This window comes from Neomonachus schauinslandi, chromosome 5 (genome assembly GCF_002201575.2).
Source record: "Neomonachus schauinslandi chromosome 5, ASM220157v2, whole genome shotgun sequence".
In the NCBI taxonomy this organism is placed as follows: domain Eukaryota; kingdom Metazoa; phylum Chordata; class Mammalia; order Carnivora; family Phocidae; genus Neomonachus; species Neomonachus schauinslandi.
Window position 1 is genome coordinate 153,528,342 of NC_058407.1, and position 22,259 is coordinate 153,550,600.

At 40.4% G+C, this 22,259-nt stretch overlaps 1 protein-coding gene across 1 annotated transcript in view; it reads left to right on the plus strand.

The window, feature by feature from the left end:
* The window catches only part of LOC110582271 (phospholipid-transporting ATPase ABCA3-like), a 142,530-nt gene extending 137,346 nt beyond the window's left edge, over positions 1-5,184 (plus strand). Inside the window, exons 29-30 of the mRNA XM_044915267.1 lie at positions 4,568-4,641; positions 5,044-5,184. Coding sequence (XP_044771202.1) covers positions 4,568-4,641; positions 5,044-5,184 — 215 coding nt within the window. The remainder of the gene's footprint in view (positions 1-4,567; positions 4,642-5,043) is intronic.
* The last annotated feature ends 17,075 nt before the right edge of the window (positions 5,185-22,259 follow it).

Below are 22,259 nucleotides of genomic sequence, written 5' to 3' on the forward strand. Positions count from 1 at the left end.
ATGGCAAAGATTTTAATAATGCTGGCTTTTTCTCTTACTTTCCACTTTGTTAGGTTGAGCAAAATATCACAGAAGTTCCCATTATGTGTCAGGCTGAGGAGTCGTAAGTTTTTCTTCCAGGCAATGGAATAGCATGATTGATTGTAGTGTAGGAACAGAGATCACAAAGTAGATAAGAAATGAATGGAAGAGCAGATGTGGAGAAGGGATGTATGGAAAAATAATTACACCAGTGTTGGTCATAGTGATTGTGATGTGCCTATGACACCTGCAAATGGATGTGTCCATTAAGAAGTTCAATACTCACTTAATGCATTTATTCAGCACTTAGTTTTGAGTATTTATTCTATCAGACTTCTATTTCATGTGGTGTCTAAATTACCACAAAGAGAAGCTGTGACCAAAAAAACCTCACTTACTGTCTGCTGTCCTAGCTTTGCTTGAAGGAGGGACACTAAACACTGACCTAAGACCTTGAGGATGTGGACTCAAGAGGTTTAATGAGAATGTGGGTTCGAGGCATATTCTCTCCTGTAAGGTGGTTGTTGCCCCGTTCTTCCTTACATCATTCTGGAGCAGATACTTATTCAGATATGACAGAATCAAAAAGGAACTGACATGGACCCTACACCTAAATGTTGATTTTTAAAAAGAAGAAATAAATATTGCAAGCAAAAGTTATCCAGAATGTATATAAAGAGGATTTACCACAATAATCAGATATTTGGGATAAATGATTCTACACAAGCCCAAGGAAATTTAAGTGACGTGTGTTCTCTTTTTAAAATGCAAAGATGGGGGCGCCTGGGTGGCTCAGTTGGTTAAGCGACTGCCTTCAGCTCAGGTCATGATCCTGGAGTCCCAGGATCGAGTCCCGCGTCGGGCTCCCTACTCGGCAGGGAGTCTTCTTCTCCCTCTGACCCTACCCCTTCTTGTGCTCTCTTTCACTCTCTCTCTCTCAAATAAATACAATAAAATCTAAAAAAAAAAAAAAAGCAAGATGATTCTATTTCTACAACGTGGAAGATTATATATTCTGAAAAGTACTGCTGGTAAAACGAAACTAGAAATTGATCAAAATTAAAACAAATACATCCTTAATACAATAGTTGGCTTACAAACAAAAGAGAGAAAAAAATTTTAACCAGAAAACAAGAAAAAAAAAAAAAAAGAAGAAGAAGCCAAACAAAAGAAAGGAAACAGTGAGCAATTAGAAAATGCTAATTGTGGAAGCAAATGCCATTGTAGCACTGGGATCACTGATGAAGTTCTGGACCCTCTTCAGGGTTGGGAAGCTCATGCTGAGACTGCCATGTAAAGGGGGACCCTCCAGTGGGCGATCAGGAGCATCTCTGATTCCAAGCAGGAGCAAGCAGAGATCCTCTCTGCCGGAAAGGATCTGAAATTTAAGCTTGGATTGGGGAGAGACTCACAGGAGGCAGATATGAGAAAGTACCAGAGGAAGGTCTACACTGGGAGGCCATATTACTTGATACATCCCAGAAGCCTCTCAGAAGGAACCCTACAGGAGAGGACTCTAAAGCTAAGAAAGATTCTGTCCCACCTCACTTTCTATATAGGAAACTCCTTCTAAAGCTTTAAGAAAATTAATCTCAAAGATAAATGACTGAAAAGATTATCATTGAATCCTACAGAAAAATATCATAAGTAAAAGAGGATAAAAGAAAATACCTACAGACATTGAAAGAACAGCAGAGCTATAAGGCCACAAAGCAGATGAAACTATTATCTAATATTTCAACATGAGCCTAAAGAATTAAGAAGGGGATGAATGGTATGTAAGAAAATCCTAAATTCCCAATTGAAAGGACAAAGAGATTAAATGGCTAACCAACAGGGTGATATGCAGACAGCTGACCACATTGGAGACGGTAAGCAGTTCAGAAATACTTAACTATCAAGAGCAAACAAACCACATAGAAAGCATGAGGGAAATAGAGATTGGAAAGGAGAAAAACAGAAAACCACCAAATGGAAACACAGGTAAGCTTTCAAAAAAAAGTAAGTGAGACGTAAGGCAAGGACAATCCAACACAACTATGAAATTAGTCCAAAAGGAGAAAAGCAAAGCCATAGATTAGAACAAATACTAAAAACTATCATTCAAGAAAATTTCCTAAGATGAGACAAACCTGCTTACTGAAAGGACAACCTAAAAAATTGACCCAGTATCATCAACACCAAGGAATATTCCAATATAACAATTGTATTTTAATAATAAAGTGGGATGACCTTTGGATCCCAGATAAAAAAAAAACAAGGGGAAGAAAGAAAATTTATAAGGGAAGAAAATTAGATTGATTTTGGGCTTTGTGACAAAACATTTTATGCTAAGAAAAATGGAAGCCATAGTTTTCATATATAGTCAAAATGATGTTCAAGAATAAAACTCAAAAAGAGTTATAAACAAATAGGTATTCAGGGGGTGTTATTCCTGATGGCTCTCCCTGAAGACTACACAGACAAAAATTTCATGTTGACTGAGGAATGATTGGAGAAGTTTCTGCTTAAGTACTCTTGGTGAGCACTGAATATTTATCCCAGTATCTTAAAAAGAAGGGACAATTTATGGGTATTAGGAAAAGATGTTAGAATGAATTTAACCATTAGAACAAAAATATATTCTTTACTGTATCACAAATATAACAGTAAGAATAAGAACGAGCCACAAAGTGAAATACATACAAACACAGACAGACGTATTTTGTATATTTACATTTGTATTGATATTTATGCACTTATCCAGTATATATGCATATATAACTTTAAAAATTATATAGGAGGACTATAATTAAACATATTGTTCCTTTCAATATATGTAAATAGACTTAACTCCTGCATTGAATGAAAAAAAATTTCAGTTTGGCTCACAAGCAAAATTCAGTTCTCTAATGTGTATAAGAAGTAAGCACTACTAAAAAACCTAAATCAGAGAGGTTAAAAATTTTAAAAATGGGCTTCATCATTCTCTTGCTATCCCACACTTGATCTTTAGCAACTTATTACATTTTTTATTGCAGCTTATGTCATCTGGTAGTGTCTGCCTTGTACAAGCAAATGCTATGGTCCTGATCTTCTCTGTAGATGCCTGTCTCTACCCGGATATGGGTTAGTTATTTGCCCTGAGTTTGCCCTGTCAGAAAACTGATGGGTTCAAGAAATGCATTAATTTGCAATTTGTCCAGCTTTCTTGTAGTAGCAGTGGGAGTGACAGTCTTTCCAACTCACTATATTTCACAGGTGAAACTGGACCAATTTTTTAAAAAGCAATGGCCCAATGATTCTACCTACAGCTATATTTTAGATACTTGCATCCACCTGTAAAAGGAGATAAGTAAAATAATATTTAAGTCAGTAATATTCACAATAGTCAGACAATTTCTATGTCTATCAGTAGCCTAATTGATAAATGGCAGAATATTCATATGCCAGATTACTATTTAGAGAAGAAAACGAATTATAGCTATATGCAACCGCATGAATGAATCTCACAAACACTGAGTAAAAGAAGAAGAAAGAAAAGAAAATATACCAGATGATTCCATTCACATAGAGGTCAAAGGTAGGAAAACTCTGCCTCAGTTTTTAGAGGTATATGCATTGGTAAAAACACCTTTGAAAAGGAAATGTCCACAATAACAATGAAGGTATTGGTAATTTTTATGTGGGATAGAGGCTGAGGAGTGGGACATGGAAGTCTCTGCGTTACTACTACTTGGCCTAAATGGGGTGATTTCACCAGTGTTTGCTTTGAATAATTCATTAAACTCCATGTTTCAAGTTTTTCACACACAAAAAAGAGCTTTATGGCATCATGGAAACAATACACACATTAAAATTCACATAAGAAAATCCACTCACCCTTATTATAAACATGTATTTTTTACTTTAAAAGATTTTGACCCCAGTTAATCCAATTTGCAACAACCTACAAATGTGCACTGATGAGAGTAAACACATTTGTTCCAATTAGAAGTGGATACCACCCTCTTCCCTTTCGTTCCACCAGTGGGTTCTTACTCACCAGTGAACAAAACCAGAACACACAGCCTGACTTTGGTGATTTATATGTATGATTTCCTCTTTCACAGGACATGTAATAATGAAAAAGCAAGGAGGCCTTGTCCTGCTCTCCTCCCCACCAAGCACACAGCACATGCATACATATCCACACAACCGAGGTGAAAATCCGGCCAGCTCATATTCTCAGCACTATGTTCAGGAATAAAGTCTTGTAACAATTTTAGAAGGCTCAGAGTTTCTCCATGGGGTATGTGACCTGACAACTTTACTGTGCCTGAAAGCCTGCCCTCAATAACTGTTATGAAATCCATTATAATAAGAATATTTCATCAGAAATAAATCCAAAAGGAATTAACCATGTCATATATATCAAAGAGAGCAGGTTATTTGACCACGTCCCTTTTTGTATTAACAATGTCTCTTCACCCCTCTATTGTGAATAATTAAGTTGATGTAGCAATATTTTGGAAATTTAAAATGGTATCTGCAAGATTATTCATCTATCCTGTCTTTCATTTCTTAGGTAGTGTATTAAAGCAGGAGAATCAAGGGATCCTTACCTACTACATTCCTAGCAAGGACAACAGCTGGGGAAAGGTAATATAGAAACCATGACCTTCTAACATTATATAGTTAGAAAGCACTAATGATAGGGGCAGTATTTGATATCCAGGCATGTGTAATGGGAGCCTGACATTGTATAAGGAGCAGAAAGGGAACCTGAAGTATGTTATTTTCCAAAAGTCCCTAGAATTTAATTGATTTATTCCTTAAATCCCATTATTAATCTCTGTCCATCAAGAGAAGGGGGGCAAAGAACTGCTTCCTTGCAGATTCTCAATTATGTTTTCTGTCGTTTTCTCATCTCCCCCTTTTGTCCTCCAACATTAACTTGACAGGACTTGGAGGAAGTGCAGGAGAGGCTTATCTGGGTTGGGCACTGGAGGGGAGGACTATAAAAATGGTAACTGCACTTTTTTATTGCTGTTGTTGCTAAAGGTGTTTGGTATTTTGGAGGATGCTAAAGAGCAATTCAATTTAGAAGACTATTCCATCGGTCAGATAACGCTGGAACAAGTCTTCCTGGCCTTTGCTAACCCAGAGAACACAGAAGGTGATTATAAAGAAAAGGTACCCTGAGATTCACTCCCAACCAGTGAACTTTATGTCTTCCTTAGACTACTCTGTCTACGCATGGACACACACAGGGGCATTACTATGTGTGTGCCTATCTTGGTATAAATATATTTACATAATAAAGAGTCCCCCAAAGAAGAACATACGTCACTCTTTTGTAGATTTACATGAGTGGCTCGTGTATACAGCATGTGCAAATCTAAAGACATTTGGAGAAATTCCTGTTCATTTTCCTAGAAATATAAAAGAGCGCCATTAATCAGGGTAGGAAAAGGACCTATTCCTGAGCATCCTGAATGTTTAAACAGAAATATCCAGAAATGGTGGTGCTGTCAAATGGGATAGCTTGAAAAGCAAGAGGATTATGTTTCAGTATTGAGTTATGGTTAAGAGGAGCAGTAAGCCTGTATCAAATCATCTTTTGCATGAGTACACACATACACAGTTTTATACTAAAAAAGATGTAGTTAAAATCAATATCAAAGTTTAAGGGGTAGGAGTAAGTTGGATTATTATTTCCAAAACTCAAACCAAGATTCTTCATTTGTAAGAGAATCTTTGTACAAAGACATTTAGAGTCCAAGAACAGAAGGTAAAACACTTCTTTAAAAATAGTGTGTTTTCTTTCCTATTCTCACCCCACTTCTGATTAAGAGAGAAAGAAGAAGAAATGAAGTGGAGAGAGACACAGCTCTTCCTCAGATCTTGTCTGGGCACGTGGAGTACACCATAAGCCACATGAGAAATCTAATCACTCTCAAGATTCATGGGCAGATGAGCAGACAAGTAGGGATGACTGTTGTCCATTTGCAAGACAGAAAGAGTCCCTGAAGCTACTCTATTTTGAGATGGTTTGTTCAAGGTTTTTATATCCTCAGTTGGATTTTGTGAGTAATAAAATGATACCCAGAAGCTATTCTGTGTTTTATTGTTTTTAGGTGTGACTTTCTATGGGCTCCACTCCCACACATGCCATACATCACCACTGATTTCAGTAATTGCAAAATTTGTTTACCAGGCTTGCCACCTTTAAAAGAGGAGAGGGAACTCATTTGATTAAGCTATTATTACTTGCATCTAGTCTCACAGTTGGCATCATTAATGACTCTTTTTAAAATTCCTTTAATGTGGTAGTCTCTTTCACTGTCCCTCCCTATCTTCGAGCAAGAAACAAAAAATTATATGTCAGTTCCTCTACTAAGCAGTTTACATGCATTGCATCATTTAATTGTGCTACAAGCCTCTGAAGTAGGTGGTGCCGCTCTTATTATCCTCACTGTACATGGGAGGCACAGAGCGGTAAAGGATTTACCCAGGGTCACCCAGCAAGCAAGCAGGAACATCTGTCAATATCCCCATTAGGAGCCAGGAAACCACACAGCAATTTGAACGGGAAAAGTTAAAAGAATTATTAACTATAACAGGGGGTTAGCCATACGAAAGTACAGAGAATGCTCAAGAATACACTATGGCTGAGAGAAATTACCCAAGGAAGAAACAAACTTGGAAGAGGACTCCTCCCCAAGGCTGGGATTCAGATCATCTTGGAGAAGGTAAAGTTGGTGGGAAGTTCCCTGGCCTTGGGTCGAGGCTGTTCCACACCCGCTGAGAAACAGGAAATGCCCCATAGGGTACAGGCTGCCTAGGCTGGCCAACAGGGAACCGGCTGGATCTAGCAAGCAGGAAACTTTTCTGTGCTTGTTGGCAGGCTGGTGCTAGGAAGGGGCACCTGCGAGAGTCACTGAGCATCCACGGTTAATGAGCGTGGGGGTGTAGGGTGAATGCCGCGAAATGTCCTCCACCCCTGCTGCTGGCAGCAGCAAGGTGATAGTAAGAAAAATCAAGAGAAAACACCCGAACCTGGACCAGCAGCCCTTGGTCCTGCAGGGTCCATGCAGCACGCTCTCCTGACAAAGCTTAACCTGACAGCCCTGAGAGGCCAGAACCCGATACCTGGTCCAGTAGGGAAGAGGTTTGCCCTCTGATCGAATCCAGACCCTGGGCTTCCAACCATTAAGCTACAGTGGAGGTGCGTATTGGCTGGGGCGGAGGTCCGCCAAGAGAAGCGACCATCAGTGAACTGGAGCAGCATGAGAGAGGTCCGGGGGTGAGGCCCACTGAGTGGCTGGCGGGTCAGGGCAGCGGTGCAGAGGACGCAGTGGGGGTCTCCACGCGCTGAGCGCCCACGGGCAGAGGCGGCGCATGCCACCGGGGCGAGGCGCGTGGACGGCGCGTCCTAGGCCGGCTCGCCGCGCGTCTGGGGCTCTGAGTGGCCCCCGGAGCAGGGTTGCGGGCCCCTGTGCCTGCGCCTCTGCAAGTTATCTGTTGACCCCCCCACAGACCGTGGAGCGCGGCGGCCGCTGAATCTCCTCCCACTTCCTGCCACCAGCTACTGGCCCGCTGAGGGTGACCACGACACATGAGGGAGAGGGGAGCCAGCGACAGATGGAGAATGGTCGGGTCGTCCAGTGGGGTGCAGAGGCAAAGAGCCTGGGAGCAAGCGAACGGGCCCGACGTAGGGCCCTCAGGGCGGTGGGGCCTCGGGCAGTACGCGAGGGAAGAGTTTAGTGAGGCCTCACGCTCTGAGGTGTCCCGGGGCCGGGTGGGGCCTGGGCGCGTGCGCGCATGCGCGAGGAAGGGGCGCGAGGTGGCGGGGCCGCTCCCGCGCTCAGCGGCGGGGCGGTTGGGGAAGCCGTTGGGAGGAGGCACCGCGCCGCGGGTGACGCGTGTCCCTCACAGGTGGAGGTGGAGGTGTGGCCGTGGCGGTTACGAGGCCTGAGCGGTGAGTGTGGGACCTCCCCGCCCCGGTGTCTTCTCCCCAGATTCCCCCGGGGAGGCGGAGGGTGCTCCGGGGACTGCCCCCCGGAGGCCGGAGGCGGGAGGCCGGAGGCCGACCCGCCGGCCGCACTCTGAGCTCTGAGCGCAGAGCCCGTAAGTGCGAACCCCGCCCAAGACCCCCAAGCCCCCAAATACACTGGAACCGTCCACAGCCCTCTCTGCTCCCTCCAAAACGATACCCAACCCCCCCTGGACGTGATATACATATTATAATATTACCTGTACCTCACTGTCGACCGTCAGGGGCCGCCACACCCAGTGTTGACCCTCCGTCCTGTGTTTTGCGTGTCCCTCGCTGGACCTCACTCCCATCCTTTTCCTCTCCGGGTCCCCCTGCTCTGGGGAATGCATCCAGGGCTTCCGAGGGAGGAGAAAGTGCCCTCCCCTCAAAAACACCAAAACAAGCACAGGAAGTAAAGGACCCTTCTCTGGACCCTGAAACACACACGGGAGCTAACGAGAGCAAATTAAACAAACTTTTATTTGGGCTGTGCCAGGTATTTCAAAGCCAGGGCTCTGGAGGCACGTGTTGTGGGTCTAGGCCTGCGGAGTCCAGAATTTATTTGCTATGTGACTGTCCCAGTCAGCTGGGGCTGCCGTAACAGAATACTGTAGGCTGGGTGACTTAAAAACAACCAATGTATTTCTCACAGTTCTGGAGGCTGGGAAGTCTCCGATCAAAGCTCCATGCAGATCCAGTGTGTGGTGAGAGCCTGATTTCTGATTCACAGACAGGCATCTTCTCAACGTGTCCTTCACATGGTGGAGGCAGCAAGGGAGCTCTCTGGGGCCTGTGTCATAAGGGCACTAATCCCATTCATCAGGGCTCCATCCTCATGACCTCATCACATGCTGCGTGTCCCTCATGGTGATACCATCACATTGGGGTTAGGATTGTAACACACGAATTTGGGGAGAAGAGGAGGACACCGACATTCAGATTATAGCAATGACCTAATGTAAATTGCTTGATTTCACTAAGCCTCAGTATCCTCCTGTAAAAGAAGCTGGATACTACTATTTGTACCCATCTCTGAGGGTGATTAGAATATTTCAACTGACAGGAGGTAGTAAATGTTCAAGAAATAGAGGAAGGGGTATGGAAGTTAAGTGCTGCAGGAAGCTCCAGTGTCTTTGTTCTCCTCTGCCAGGGCGGAAATTGCGCTGAACTAAGTTAAACAGGCACGGTTCTAGGAACTGGGAAGACAGGCCAGAACTCAGTCTGAGCTCAGTTCTGCTGAGACAAAGGATGGGAAGGTGTTTGAGGGCTGAGTGAGACAGTGGGAATGTGCTGGAGGACTGTAGAGGGGAGGTTGACCAGTAGAACACCTTGAGTAACTTCCTGAAGTTTGCTCACTGGTTCTCTGTGATTAGGCCGTGTGTGTTTGCTGTTGGTGCCTGTTAGAAGCTAGCTCCTACCCTCCCACAGAGACTGGGAATAGGGGTGCTATCTTCCTTGAGGATTACATGTCAAAGGATGACTCCCAGGCCCTTCAGAAAGAGAGTTTGGGGTTGTAAAACAGAAAAGAGGCTTGTAAAAAGAGTTATATATGTTTTAAACAGAGAAAGGATGTTTAATTAAAGGTTTTCTAAAGCAGATGCCCAGAGGAAAGGGTGGTCAGGACCTAGAACCAGGGAGAGCCATATGTATAGTATTAGTCCAGCTCAGAGGAACATTCAAGCCATCTTGGTCCCCTCATTTTATGCAAAGTAGGCAGAAGATTTAAAAGGAAAGATACCTCTGTTTTAGCAGAATTAAGAAAGCTGCTGTGTTTCATTCAGAACAGCTCAGTGCTTTTCAGAAAAGGCAATAAACTATAGTGAGTCTAAGTCTCATTCTAAGACTTTAGGACTGTAAGCAGTGTAATGGCTTAATTTTCAGTAACTCCATTTAATTGTTTTTTGAGAGCCCACACATCAATAGGTTGCCCTAAAAGTTTTTAGACACACCAGGTTCATGTCCCTTCAACTTCCTCCTCCTTTCCCTCCCACCTCAGTGTTGCATCCAAATTTGGGATGGACAGGAGTGGGAATGCATTTAGTATTTAAGGCCAGATTATTATAGATGAACTGGTTCCTCGCCTGGCTCTTGTGGAGTCAGACCTCTTCTGCCCGAAGATTCTCCCAGATCTGTTTCAGAGATAGTGAAGAAGGTGGGGTGACAGGATATTAAGAAGCTTTGTTTTTCCTCTTTGTGCATAATTTCAAATCATTTGTGTTATCCTAGAAAGGATGAATGGAAAGAACTAGACTTTGTCCTTTCAGGCTTAGGTGTTCCTCTCTCTTCTTTGAGACCAAAAAAAAAGATTGAGTGGGGGATGGGACACTAAGATTGTAATGAGGTGCGAACTTATAGTTAATATTTCAAAATATTACCCACTATAAGAGCAAGAGAAAAAAGTTTTTGGGTCTGTCAGTACAACAGGTAGATCTTCACAGATTTATAACCCCTAACATCTGAAGAAGCAATTAGAAAAATGGTACAGGTGCCTTGTATAGAACTCAAGTCTTACAGACCTAACAGATTGTAGAATGTGTAAATCTCCTGTATTTCACTCTTGAGAGACAAACACTGTCAACACGCTAGAGTATATTCTACCATTTTTCTTCTCTCTACATAAACTAACATATATATGTGTATTTTTACAAAAAAAAGTATATCACATAGAATATTTTGCATCTTTTCCCCTTTCACGATATATTATCCTCCCATGAAAGTACAGTTTTTATCTTCCTCTTTGAAACAGATGAATAGGATTTCACTGAAGGGATTGCCATTATTTATGGAATCATTCTGTCTGTTTACATTTTATCTTACTATTTACAGTGTTCTGGTGAACGATCATCTTTCTGTATGAATCTTTGTTTTGCTGTGGTTTTGCTTTAGGAACTTTGTTTCTGGTGGTGGTGGTTGTTGTTTTCTCTTTAAGACTTTGATCGGTATAAACTCCTTTATTGTTAATGTAGCAGACCCCTATTGAGTGTCTTTTATCAACCAGTGAGGGATAATATTTACCCTGATGTGAAGCCCTACCTTCTAATGGAAAGTTCAAGAATGGCATAATTGCACAGACAGAAGGCTGTATGAATTGTAAGTTGATGTTACGCCATTGCCATATAAACAAAACACCTGCCATGCCATTTTGAATGAGGTTAGTCTTGTATTAATTGAGGTTTTCAGGATTGCGGTCTTTAAATAAATAAATGCGCAATGCAGTAGGTTCCATGTTGTTTGAGACACAAAGGAAAATGACACTATCCCCACTACAGGGCTACCCACTACCTACTGCAGGTATCTTGTCACATTCTCTTTTTTTTTTTTTCAAAAATTCTTTCTTTCTTTCTTTCTTAGAGAGCGAGTGAGAGAGAAACAGCATGAGAGGAGAGAGGGTCAGAGGGAGAAGCAGGCTCCCCGCTGAGCCGGGAGCCCGATGTGGGACTCTATCCCAGGACTCCGGGATCATGACCTGAGCCAAAAGCAGTCGCTTAACCAGCTGAGCCACCCGGGCGCCCTCTTGTCGCATTCTTAAAGCTAAAGATTGTTTTTTAGCCTCTGTGTTCAGTATATAGGAGCTATAATGATTTTTAAAATTTTTCACTTGAAGTATAATTTACATAAAATGGAATGCCCAGGTTTTGAGTGACAGTTTGATCAATTTTGAAAAATGTATACCTCTGTGAAGACACAGACCATTTGTATCACAATAGAGAATATCCTCCTGCCCCTTTGTTTTCACCCACCACTCACCCTGCACACCCTAACCCTTGATAGGATTTTGCCTGTTCTGGGTATTTCACATGAATGCAATCATGTGGCATGTACATTTTGTGCCTGGCTCTTTCCCCTTATACCCCTTTGTCACATCCTCCATACCTAGAGTACTGATCTGTTTTATGTGTCTATAATTTTATATGGCTTCTTTATGTATTCTAGATAGAAGATCTTTATCAGATAACATGTATTGTGAATATTTTCTTTTTCTGGCTTGCCTTTTGGTTTTCTTAGCAGTGTCTTTTGAAGAGTAAAAGTTTTTTTATATTACTTATGCCCAGTTTATTAATTTTTTTGTGTCCTAAATAAGAAATGTTCACATACCAGGTGATGCGGATGTTCTCCTGTTTTCTTTTGAAAGCTTTATATTTTTAGACTTTCAATTTAGATCTGTGATATATTTTGGGTTCATTTTTATGTATGGTATGAGGTAAGGTCAGTACTCATTTTTTTTTCCCATACACATATCCAGTTGTTCCAGCATCATTTTTTGGGAAAAGTCTTTTCTTTACCCATTGAATTCCCTTTGTAATTTGTGGAAAATAATTGACCATAGTCATGTGGATCATAAATATGTGACTGTATTTCTGGACCCTATTCTTTGTCATTGAATCTATGTTTCTGTCTCTTCACCAATACCACACTATTTTTTGTTTCTATTTTTGTGGTGCTTATTTCCCCCTTCCATTTGAAGAACTCTATATTTTAGAGAGATTAGCCCTTTGCCAACAGTATAAGTTGCTATTTTTCTCAGTTTGTCATTGGTCTTTTGACTTTGTTCATGTTAATATTTACCACACAACCCTTACTTTTTTTATATGTTATTTTATGAAACTTGTATTGCTAGTGGATTTTGATTCATGGAGACTTTTCCCACTCCCACATTTTATCTTTTTCCATATAAAAAATATCTTTTTCCAAATGACTATTGTTTTGTTCCACAACATTTTTTTAAAAATACACCTTTTGCCCAGTGAATTCAATGTTACCTACAGCATATCCTGTATTTATGTACTTTGGTTTATTACTGGACTTTCTATTTTGTTCCTTTGTCTGGCTTTCAATTAATGTACAAGTACCACTTTTTTTTTTTTTTAAGTAGGCTCCACACACAGTATGGAGCCCAGCGCAGGGTTTAAACTCACGACCTTGAAATCAAGACCTGAGCTGAGATCCAGCATCAGATGCTTAACCAACTGAATTACCCAGGTGCCCCTACCACCCATTTTTAAGTATAGAGACTTTATAATATGTTTTAACATCTGGTAGAGCTAAACTTAACCTCATTAATCTTATTTTTCAGTGTTTTCCTAGCTGTTTTTTCTTACCTTTCCAAATAACTTTAGAATGAAAGGAAACTTACTGGTTATTATTTTCATTGGGATAACATTAAATATATGCAGACTATGGAGAAAAAGAACATATTTATGATTTTAGATCATCCTATTTAAGAACAAGGAATATTTTTCCAACTGTTCAAATCTATTTCTGAGTTTTACAGGAGGGCTTTTTTTTTTATATATATAGATTTTATTTATTTATTTTAGAGAGAGAGAACAGAGAGTGGAGGGAGAGTGAGAGGGAGAAACAGACTCCCCTCTGAACGGACAGCCTGACACGGGGCTCCATCCCAGGACCCTGAGATTATGACCTGAGCTGAAGGCAGATGCTTAACCAACTGAGCCACCCAGGCGCCTCTATATGAGGGCTTTAAAGTTTTCCTCATATAAACTTCGCACATTTTTTATTACATTTATTTCTAAGTATTTTGTCTTTTTTGTTGCCATTATAAACTGGAGTATTCTCTTCCTTTATGTCTTGTGATGGGTTTTTTGTTTATAAGTTCTGTGTATATGAAAGTTACTGGTTTTTATGTTAATTATATATCTCACTATAAATAAGTAAAGTTTTATATCCTATGAAAATTCAAAAAGATTGAATCGGTTTTTTTTAATTTAAGTTTTAGTTAACATACAATGAAATATTGGTCTCAGGAGTAGAATTCAGTGATTCATCGCTTACGTACAACACCCACTGGTCATCACAAGTGCACTCTTTAATATCCATCACTCATCTGGCCCATCCCCCACCCACCACCCTTCATCAAACCCTCAGTTTGTTCTCTATCGTTAAGAGTCTCTTATGAGGGGGTGCCTGGGTGGCTCAGTTGTTAAGCGTCTGCCTTCGGCTCAGGTCATGATCCCAAGGTCCTGGGATCAAGCCCTGAATCGGGCTCCCTGCTCCGTGAGAAGCCTGCCTATCCCTCCTCCACTTCCCCGCTTGTGTTCCCTCTCTCGCTGTGTCTCTGTCAAAATAAAAAAAAAGTCTCTTATGGTTTGTTTCCCTCCTCCCCCCGCCCACTTTGCATATGTTCATCTGTTTTCTTAAATTCCATGTGTCAGTGAGATCATATGGTATTTGTCTTTCTCTGACTGACTTATTTCAGTTAGCGTAATACATTGGAGTTCCATCTACATCATTAAAAATGGCAAGATTGAATTTTTTTGATGACTGAATAATATTCCATTGTATATTTATACCACATCTTTTTTTTTAAGATTTTATTTATTTATTTATTTATTTATTTATTTATTTATTTGACAGAGAGAGAGAGAGACAACGAGAGAGGGAACACAAGCAGGGGGAGTGGGAGAGGGAGAAGCAGGCTTCTCGCAAGCAGAGAGCCCGATGTGGGGCTCGATCCCAGGACTCTGGGATCATGACCTGAGCCGAAGGCAGACACTTAACAACTGAGCCACCCAGGCACCCTATACCACATCTTCTTTATCCATTCATCAGTTAATGGACATTTGGGCTATCTCCATAACTTGGCTATTGTTGATAATGCTGCTATCAAGATAAGGGTGTATGTACCCCTTCAAATCCGTAAGTTTCTATCCTTAAAAATTTTTTGTTTTTCACATTGGTTATCTTGGGTCAAACAGTTATATCTGCAGATAGAGATAGTTTTACTCTTGTTTTGTTTTCTCTGATTTCATTGCCTAAAATCCTTAATATATTGTTAAACTGTAGTGGGAATAGTAGCCATCATTATTTTTTCTAAAGTGGAGTGTATACATTTTACTATATTAGGACATGTTCATGAATTCCTATTAGTTTTTAAGTGGTTTTAATCAGGAACAGAATTTAAATTTTGTCAGAGGCCTTTTTAAGAAGGTAATTATTAGAATTTTTTGCATATGAGATATATTAATATGGTGAGTTACCTGATAGATTTTCTAATAGTGAACCATCCTTCTTCTCCTGGAATAAATGCCACCTGCTATAGTGTAATTTTTTTAATACTTGGATTATGTTTGGTAGTGTTTAGAATTTCTCATTGATATGTAGGTGGAATTAGTGTTGTTTCTTTGAGGGGGGGTAGTCTTTGTTAGATAGGTTTGCTTCCTAAAAATAATTTGATCTTCTGTGCTCTTGAAAGTTTAGTGTTGGAATTATCTGATTATTAAAGGTTTGACAGAATTTCTCTATGCTTTGATGGAGCATTTCTTAGATATCCTTTCTGTTTCTTCAATGAAAACTCATCTGTTATGTATCTCCAAGAGGATAAATTTTGGTATATTGTATTCTTCTAGGAAATTTTCCATTCAATTTAGATTTTATAAATGTATTTGCATAGAGTTATACATGTAATCTCTTATGATTTTAAGAAATTTCTCTAAATGTGTTTTCTTCATTGCCTTTTTTATTTTATTTTTTAAATTTCATTTTATTTTATTATGTTATGTTAGCCACCATACAATACATCATTAGTTTTTGATGTGGTGATCCACGATCCATTGTTTTCGTATTACACCCAGTGCTCCATGCAGTACGTGCCCTCCTTAATACCCATCACCAGGCTAACCAATCCCCCCTCTGCCCTCCCCTCTAAAACCCTGTTTGTCTCTCACAGTCCATATTCTCTCACGGTTCATCTCTCCCTCCAATTCCCCACCCCCTCATTTTTCCCTTCCTTCGCCTAATGTCTTCCATGCTATTCCTTATGTTCCACAAATAAGTGAAACCATATGATAATTGACTTTCTCTGCTTGACTTGTTTCACTTAGCATAATCTCCTCCAATCCCATTCATGTTGATGTAAAAGTTGGGTATTCATCCTTTCTGATGGCTGAGTAATATTCCATTGTATATATGGACCACATCTTCTTTATCCATTCATCTGTTGAAGGGCATCTCAGCTCTTTCTACAGTTTGGCTATTGTGGGCATTGCTGCCCTGAACATTGGGGTGCATATGGCCCTTCTTTTCACTACATCTGTGTCTTTGGGGTAAATACCCAGGAGTGCAATTGCTGGGTCATAGGGTAGCTCTATTTTTAATGTCTTGAGGAACCTCCATACTGTTTTCCAAAGTGGCTGTACCAACTTGCATTCCCACCAACAGTGTAAGAGGGTTCGCCTTTCTCCACAACCTCTCTAACATTTGTTGTTTCTTGCCTTGTCAATTTTTGCCATTCTAATTGGTGTAAGGTGGTATCTCAATGTGGTTTTGATTTGAATTTCCCTGATGGCTAATGATGATGAACATTTTTTCATGTGTCTGTTAGCCATTTGTATGTCTTCTTCAGAGAAGTGTCTGTTCATGTCTTCTGCCCATTTTGTGACTTGATTACTTGTTTTTTGGGTGTTGAGTTTGATAAGTTTTTTTATAGATCTTGGATACTAGCCCTTTATCTGTTACGTCATTTGCAAATACCTTCTCCCATTCTGTAGGTTACCTTTTAGTTTTGTTGACTATTTCCTTTGCTGTGCAGAAGCTTTGTATCTTGAAGTCCCAATAGTTCATTTTTGCCTTTGTTTCCCTTGCCTTTGGAGACATGTCTAGCAAAATGTTGCTGCGGCTGAGGTCAAAGAGGTTGCTGCCTGTGTTCTCCTTGAGGATTTTGATGGATTCCTGTCCCACATTTAGGTCTTTCACCCATTTTGAGTTTGTTTTTATGTATGGTGTAAGAAAATGGTTCAGTTTCATTCTTCTCCATGTGGCTGTCCAGTTTTCCCAACACCATTTGTTGAAGAGACTGTCTTTTTTCCATTAGGTATTCTTTCCTGTTTTATCAAAGATTGGTTGACTGTAGGGTTGAGGGTCCATTTCTGGGTTCTCTGTTCTCTTCCATGGATCTCTGTGTCTGTTTTTTGTGCCAGTACCATACTGTCTTGATGATTACAGCTTTGTAATGGACCTTGAAGCCCGGTATTGTGATGCCACCAGCTTTGGTTTTTTTCTTCCAGCGTTCCTTTGGCTATTCAGGATCTTTTTTGGTTCCATACAAATTTTAGGATTATTTGTTCCAGCTCTGTGAAAAGTGTTGATGGTATTTTGATAGAGATTGCATTGATAATGTAGATTGCTCTGGGTAGCATAGACATTTTAACAATATTTGTTCTTCTAATCCATGAGCATGGAATGTTTTTCCATTTCTTTGTGCCTTCCTCAATTTCTGTCATAAGTGTTCTATAGTTTTCAGAGTATAGATCCCCTACCTCACCCAACATGGGGCTCTAACTCACAACCCCAGATCAAGGGTTGCATGCTCTACCAACTGAGCTAGCCGGGTGCCCTTAAAGTCTGTTTTGACTGATGTAAGTATAGCTACATCAGCTTTCTTTTTGTTTCCATTTATATGGAATATCTCTTCCAATCCCTTCACTTTTATTCTGTTTGTCCTTCTTAAGTGAGTCTCCTGTAGGCATTATATAGGTGTGTCTCATTGTTTTTAATCCAGTCAGCCATTCTGTGTCTTTTGATTGAAGAATTTTGTCCATTTATTTTAAAGTAATTATTGATAGGTATGTACTTGTTGCCATTTTGTTCATTGTTTTCTGGGTTTCTCTCTGTTCCTTTCTTCTTCTCTTTATCTCTTATAGTTTAATGACTTTCTTTAGTGTTTAGATTCCTTTTTCATTTTCTTACTCTAAGGTTTTCTTTTGTGGTTACTGGATCACATATGTCATCCTCTATTTTAACAATCTATTTTAATTTGATAGCAACTTAAATTTGAACACATTCCAAAACTCTACATTTTTTACTCTTTTCTCATTTTATGTTTTTATGTTACTTTTTACATCTTTTTATATATGTATCCCTTAACTCTTGTAGTTTTCATTAATTTTACTACATTTGCCTTTTAAACTTCTTAATAGCTTTATAAGTGATGAGTCCACTAACTTTATAATGACCTTTTCCAGTGAAATTTTTACTTTTGTAAATGTTTTCTAATTGATTAGTGCCATTTCTTTTCAGCTTTGAAGTCCCTTTAATATTTCTTGAAAAGCTGGTTTAGTAGTGATGAACCTCTTTATCTTTTGTTTGTTTTGAAAACTTTTCATCTCTCCCTCAAATACGAATGACAACCTTGTTAGAGTATTCTTGGTTGCATGTTTTCTTCTTTTCAGCACTTTGAATATGTCATGCCAGTCCCGTCTGGCTTGCAAAGTTTCTGTGTAGAAATTTGCTGTTACTTCTATGGGGTTCCTTTCTATGTAACAATTTGTTTTCTCTTGCTGCTTTTAAGATTCTCTATTTAACTTTTGGCATTTTAATTATGGTGTTTCTTGGTGTGGCTCTCTTTGTGTTTATCTTATTTGGAACTCTCCAGGCTTTCTGCACCTGGATGTCTGTTTCCTTCCCTAGGTTAGAGAAATTTTCAGCAGTTATTTCTTCAAATAAGTTTTCTTCCCTTTTCTCTCTCTCTTCTCCTTCTCGGACCCCTATAATGTGAATGTTATTCAGCTTGATGTTGTCCTAGCAGTTCCTTAAGTTACCTTCATTATTTAATTTCTTTTTTACTTTTGCTTTTCTGTCTGGGTGAGTTCCATTGCTTTATCTTCCAGCTTGCTGATCCATTCTTCTACTTTATTGAGTCTGTTGTTGAACCCCTCTAGTGTACTTTTCATTATTATATTCTTAAGCTCTTTGACTTCTGTTTGATACTTATGTTTTCTGTCGCTTTGTTGCCAAGTTCTCATTGCGTTCATCCATTCTTCTCCTGAGTTTGGTGAGCATATTTATGAGTATTTGAATTATTTATCAGGTAGATTACTTATGTACCTATCATTAAGGTTTTTTTCTGACATTTTGTCTTGTTCTACTGTTTGGAACATATATCTCTGTTTCCTTGTTTTCCTTGAATCTCTGTGTTTGTATCTATGTATTAGGCAAAACAGCTACTGAAGGAGAGGCCTTGTTTAGGTAATGATCCTCATCCTTCAACTCTGACCTAGAACTCTTAAATGTTTGTGATTGTCTAAGCCACCTGATTTATTCTTTATATGCCCTTGATGAGGGTGTGCCAGGACCTGTCTATGATCCAAGAGAAGAAATCTCATTTAGCACCTACTTTCAGGCTGATTGGAAGCCACGCCGGGTAGCAACTTTTAAAGTATACAAAAATGTACAGTTCTTTGGGGCCACAATAATAATCCCTGCTGGCCTTCAGACCAGGAGATCTGGAGGATCCCCTGAGCCACCATTGTAAAAATTGAGGTTCCAGATGAGTGTATAAGCTTCTTTATGGGAGATCTCATTGAGCTCTGGCAAGGACAAGTGAGTGCACAAGAATGGTGGTCTCCCTGCTTACATTCCCTGGGACCACCTACTTAGCCTCTAAGTGTATGAAACCTGAAGTCTGTCCCTCAGATTGAAACTCCAGTCTGAGTAAATAGGACTGTTTCACAGGAAAACTGAAGTTGTGTTTCAGTCTGCTGTCTGTGCAGTGCCCTGGCATTGGTGGTCTGCCAGGAACTGTCTTTGCTCTTGTTACAGTCACATGGAGCTCTGGAACACCAGCCCTCTTGGCCACCAGGGCTTGGCAACTGGGGTGTCTCCTGTGTGGATTTCGTGCTCCAGCTGACTTTAGTGTGGCAGCTGGAGATTATCTGGGGTAGGACATGCTTGTTGGCTTCAGAAAGGCAGCAGGAAAATGTGTTGGCTACATGCGCCCATGGGCTTCACTAGTGCAACAGAAGACTGCCTTGTCTTTGTATGCCTGCTGGCTTTAAGTTGGGAGTAGGACAATACCATAACTGTTTACACTCACCAGCCCCAGCCAGAGGGCAAGGGAATGTTGCAGCTGCCCTGCTTGCAGACTTTAGCTAGGGAGCAAGAGAACTGTTTGACTGTGCTTGCCTGCACCACCCATGGAATGGAGAAGTGCTGCAATTGCTTGTACTATCTGGCCTCGGCAAGTGCCGTGACTGCTTATCCTCACCTGTCCCAGCAAGGTGGTTGGGAGTGCTGTGTCCACGCTCACCTGCCTGTGTTAGCAGTCTATGTGGAGAGTGCAGCAATGGCATCTGCCAATGCCTCTATCTCTGGGATGCATCTCAACGCTCCCCTGCCCCTCCAGCTGATGCCCCTTGATATCAAATGAATCTCCATATATAGTCGAGGTATTTTTCATACTACTCTTCTTTCACTGGGTCTCAGGGCCAGTGAGACCATATACAAGCCCTCCAGAGGGTATCTGTTTCTTACAGCACTTTGGGACCCCTGGATGTCAGTTCCTTGGTTTTCCAAGCCAGACATCCTGAGAGCTCATCTCTTCAGTGCAGATCCCAGGGGCCAAGGTGCCCAACATGGGCTACAAAACCCTTGTTCCTCTGAGAGAAGAGCCTGTCTGGTGAGATCCTTCCCCAGTGTATATTGCCATGCCAGGGTGGAGTTTTTTTTTGTGAGTCCTTGTCTCTGCCTCTTTTACCCCTTTCAGTGTGGTCCTTTCATCCTTTGTTATGAAAAGCAGTTCATCTAGTTTCCAGGATTTTTTCAGAGAAATTATCCATATATACCTGTAGATTGGTATATCTGTAGAAGGAGGTGAATTCAGAATCTTCCTACACTGCCATCTTGGGCCTTCTCTATTCTGACAGTCCAATGACCTGACTTCTTCTACACTAATTCTTCCTTTTTGATTCAGTCTGCTTTTGAAGCTTTCTATTGAATTCTTGAATTCAGTCATTATTTTCTTCAACTCTGGGATTTTGGAGGTGGGATGTGGGGTAGTGGGTTTTTACTTTTTTATGTAACTTCTCATTTTGTTCATGTATTACTTTCCTAATTTTATTTACTTGTATATGTGTGTTTCTTGTGGTTCACTGAATTTCTTTCTTTAACAGCATAATTTTGAATTCTTTGTCAGACACTTTGTAGACCTCCTTTTTTTAGGGTTAGTCATTGGAGGTTTTTTTTCCCTTTGGTGGAGTCATGTTTCCTTGATTATTAATAATCCTTGTGGCCTTATGTCTGTGTCTGGCACTCCAAGAAATAGGTACATCTTCCAGTCTTTACAGACTGGCTTTGTCAGGCAAAGCCCTTCACCAGTTAGCCAGTCCAGAGTTTGTTCCAGCACTTTGAAAAATGTCATTGGAATTTTGATCGGGATGGCATTGAAGGTATCGATTGCTCTGGGTAGCGTAGACATTTTAACAATGTTTATTCTTCCGATCCACGAGCATGAAATATTTTTCCATCTTTTTGTGTCGTCTTCAATTTCTTTCATGAGTGTTCTGTAGTTCCTAGAGTATAGATCCTTTACCTCTTGGTTAGGTTTATTCCGAGGTATCTTATGGTTTTTGGTGCTATTGTAAATGGAATCATTTCTCTAATTTCTCTTTCTACAGTTGTGTTGTTAGTGTATAAGAAAGCAACTGATGTCTGTGCATTGATTTTGTATCCTGCCACATTACTGAATTGCTGTATGAGTTCTAGTAATGTGGGGGTGGAGTCTTTTGGGTTTTCCACATAAAGTATCATGTCATCTGTGAAAAGAGAGAGTTTGACTTCTTCTTTGCCAATTTGAATACCTTTTATTTCTTTTTGTTATCTGATTGCTGTTGCTAGGACTTCTAGTACTATGTTGAACAATAGTGGCGAGAGTGGGCATCCTTGACGTGTTCCTGATCTTAAGGGAAAGGCTCTCAGCTTTTCCCCATTGAGGATGACATTCGTTGTGGGTTTTTCACAGATGGGTTTTATGAACTTGAGGAATGTTCCCTCTATCCCTATACTCTGAAGAGTTAATCAGGAGAGGATGTTGTATTTTGTCAAATGCTTTTTCTGCATCAATTGAGAGACCATGTGGTTCTTCTCCCTCCTCTTATTAATGTGTTCTATCATATTGATTGATTTGCAAATGTTGAACCACCCTTGCATCCCAGGGATAAATCCCACTTGGTAGTGGTGGATGATCCTCTTAATGTATTGTTGGATCCTATTAGCTAGGATTTTGTTGAGGATTTTGGAATCCATATTCATCAGGGATATCGGTCTGAAATTCTCCTTTTGGATGGGGTCTTTGCCTGGTTTGGGGATTAAGGTAATGCTGGCCTCATAGAATGAGTTTGGAAGCTTTCCTTCTGTTTCTATTTTTTGAAACAGCTTCAGTAGAATAGGTATTATTTCTTCTTTGAATGTTTGGTAGAATTCCCCAGGGAATCCATCAGACCCTGGA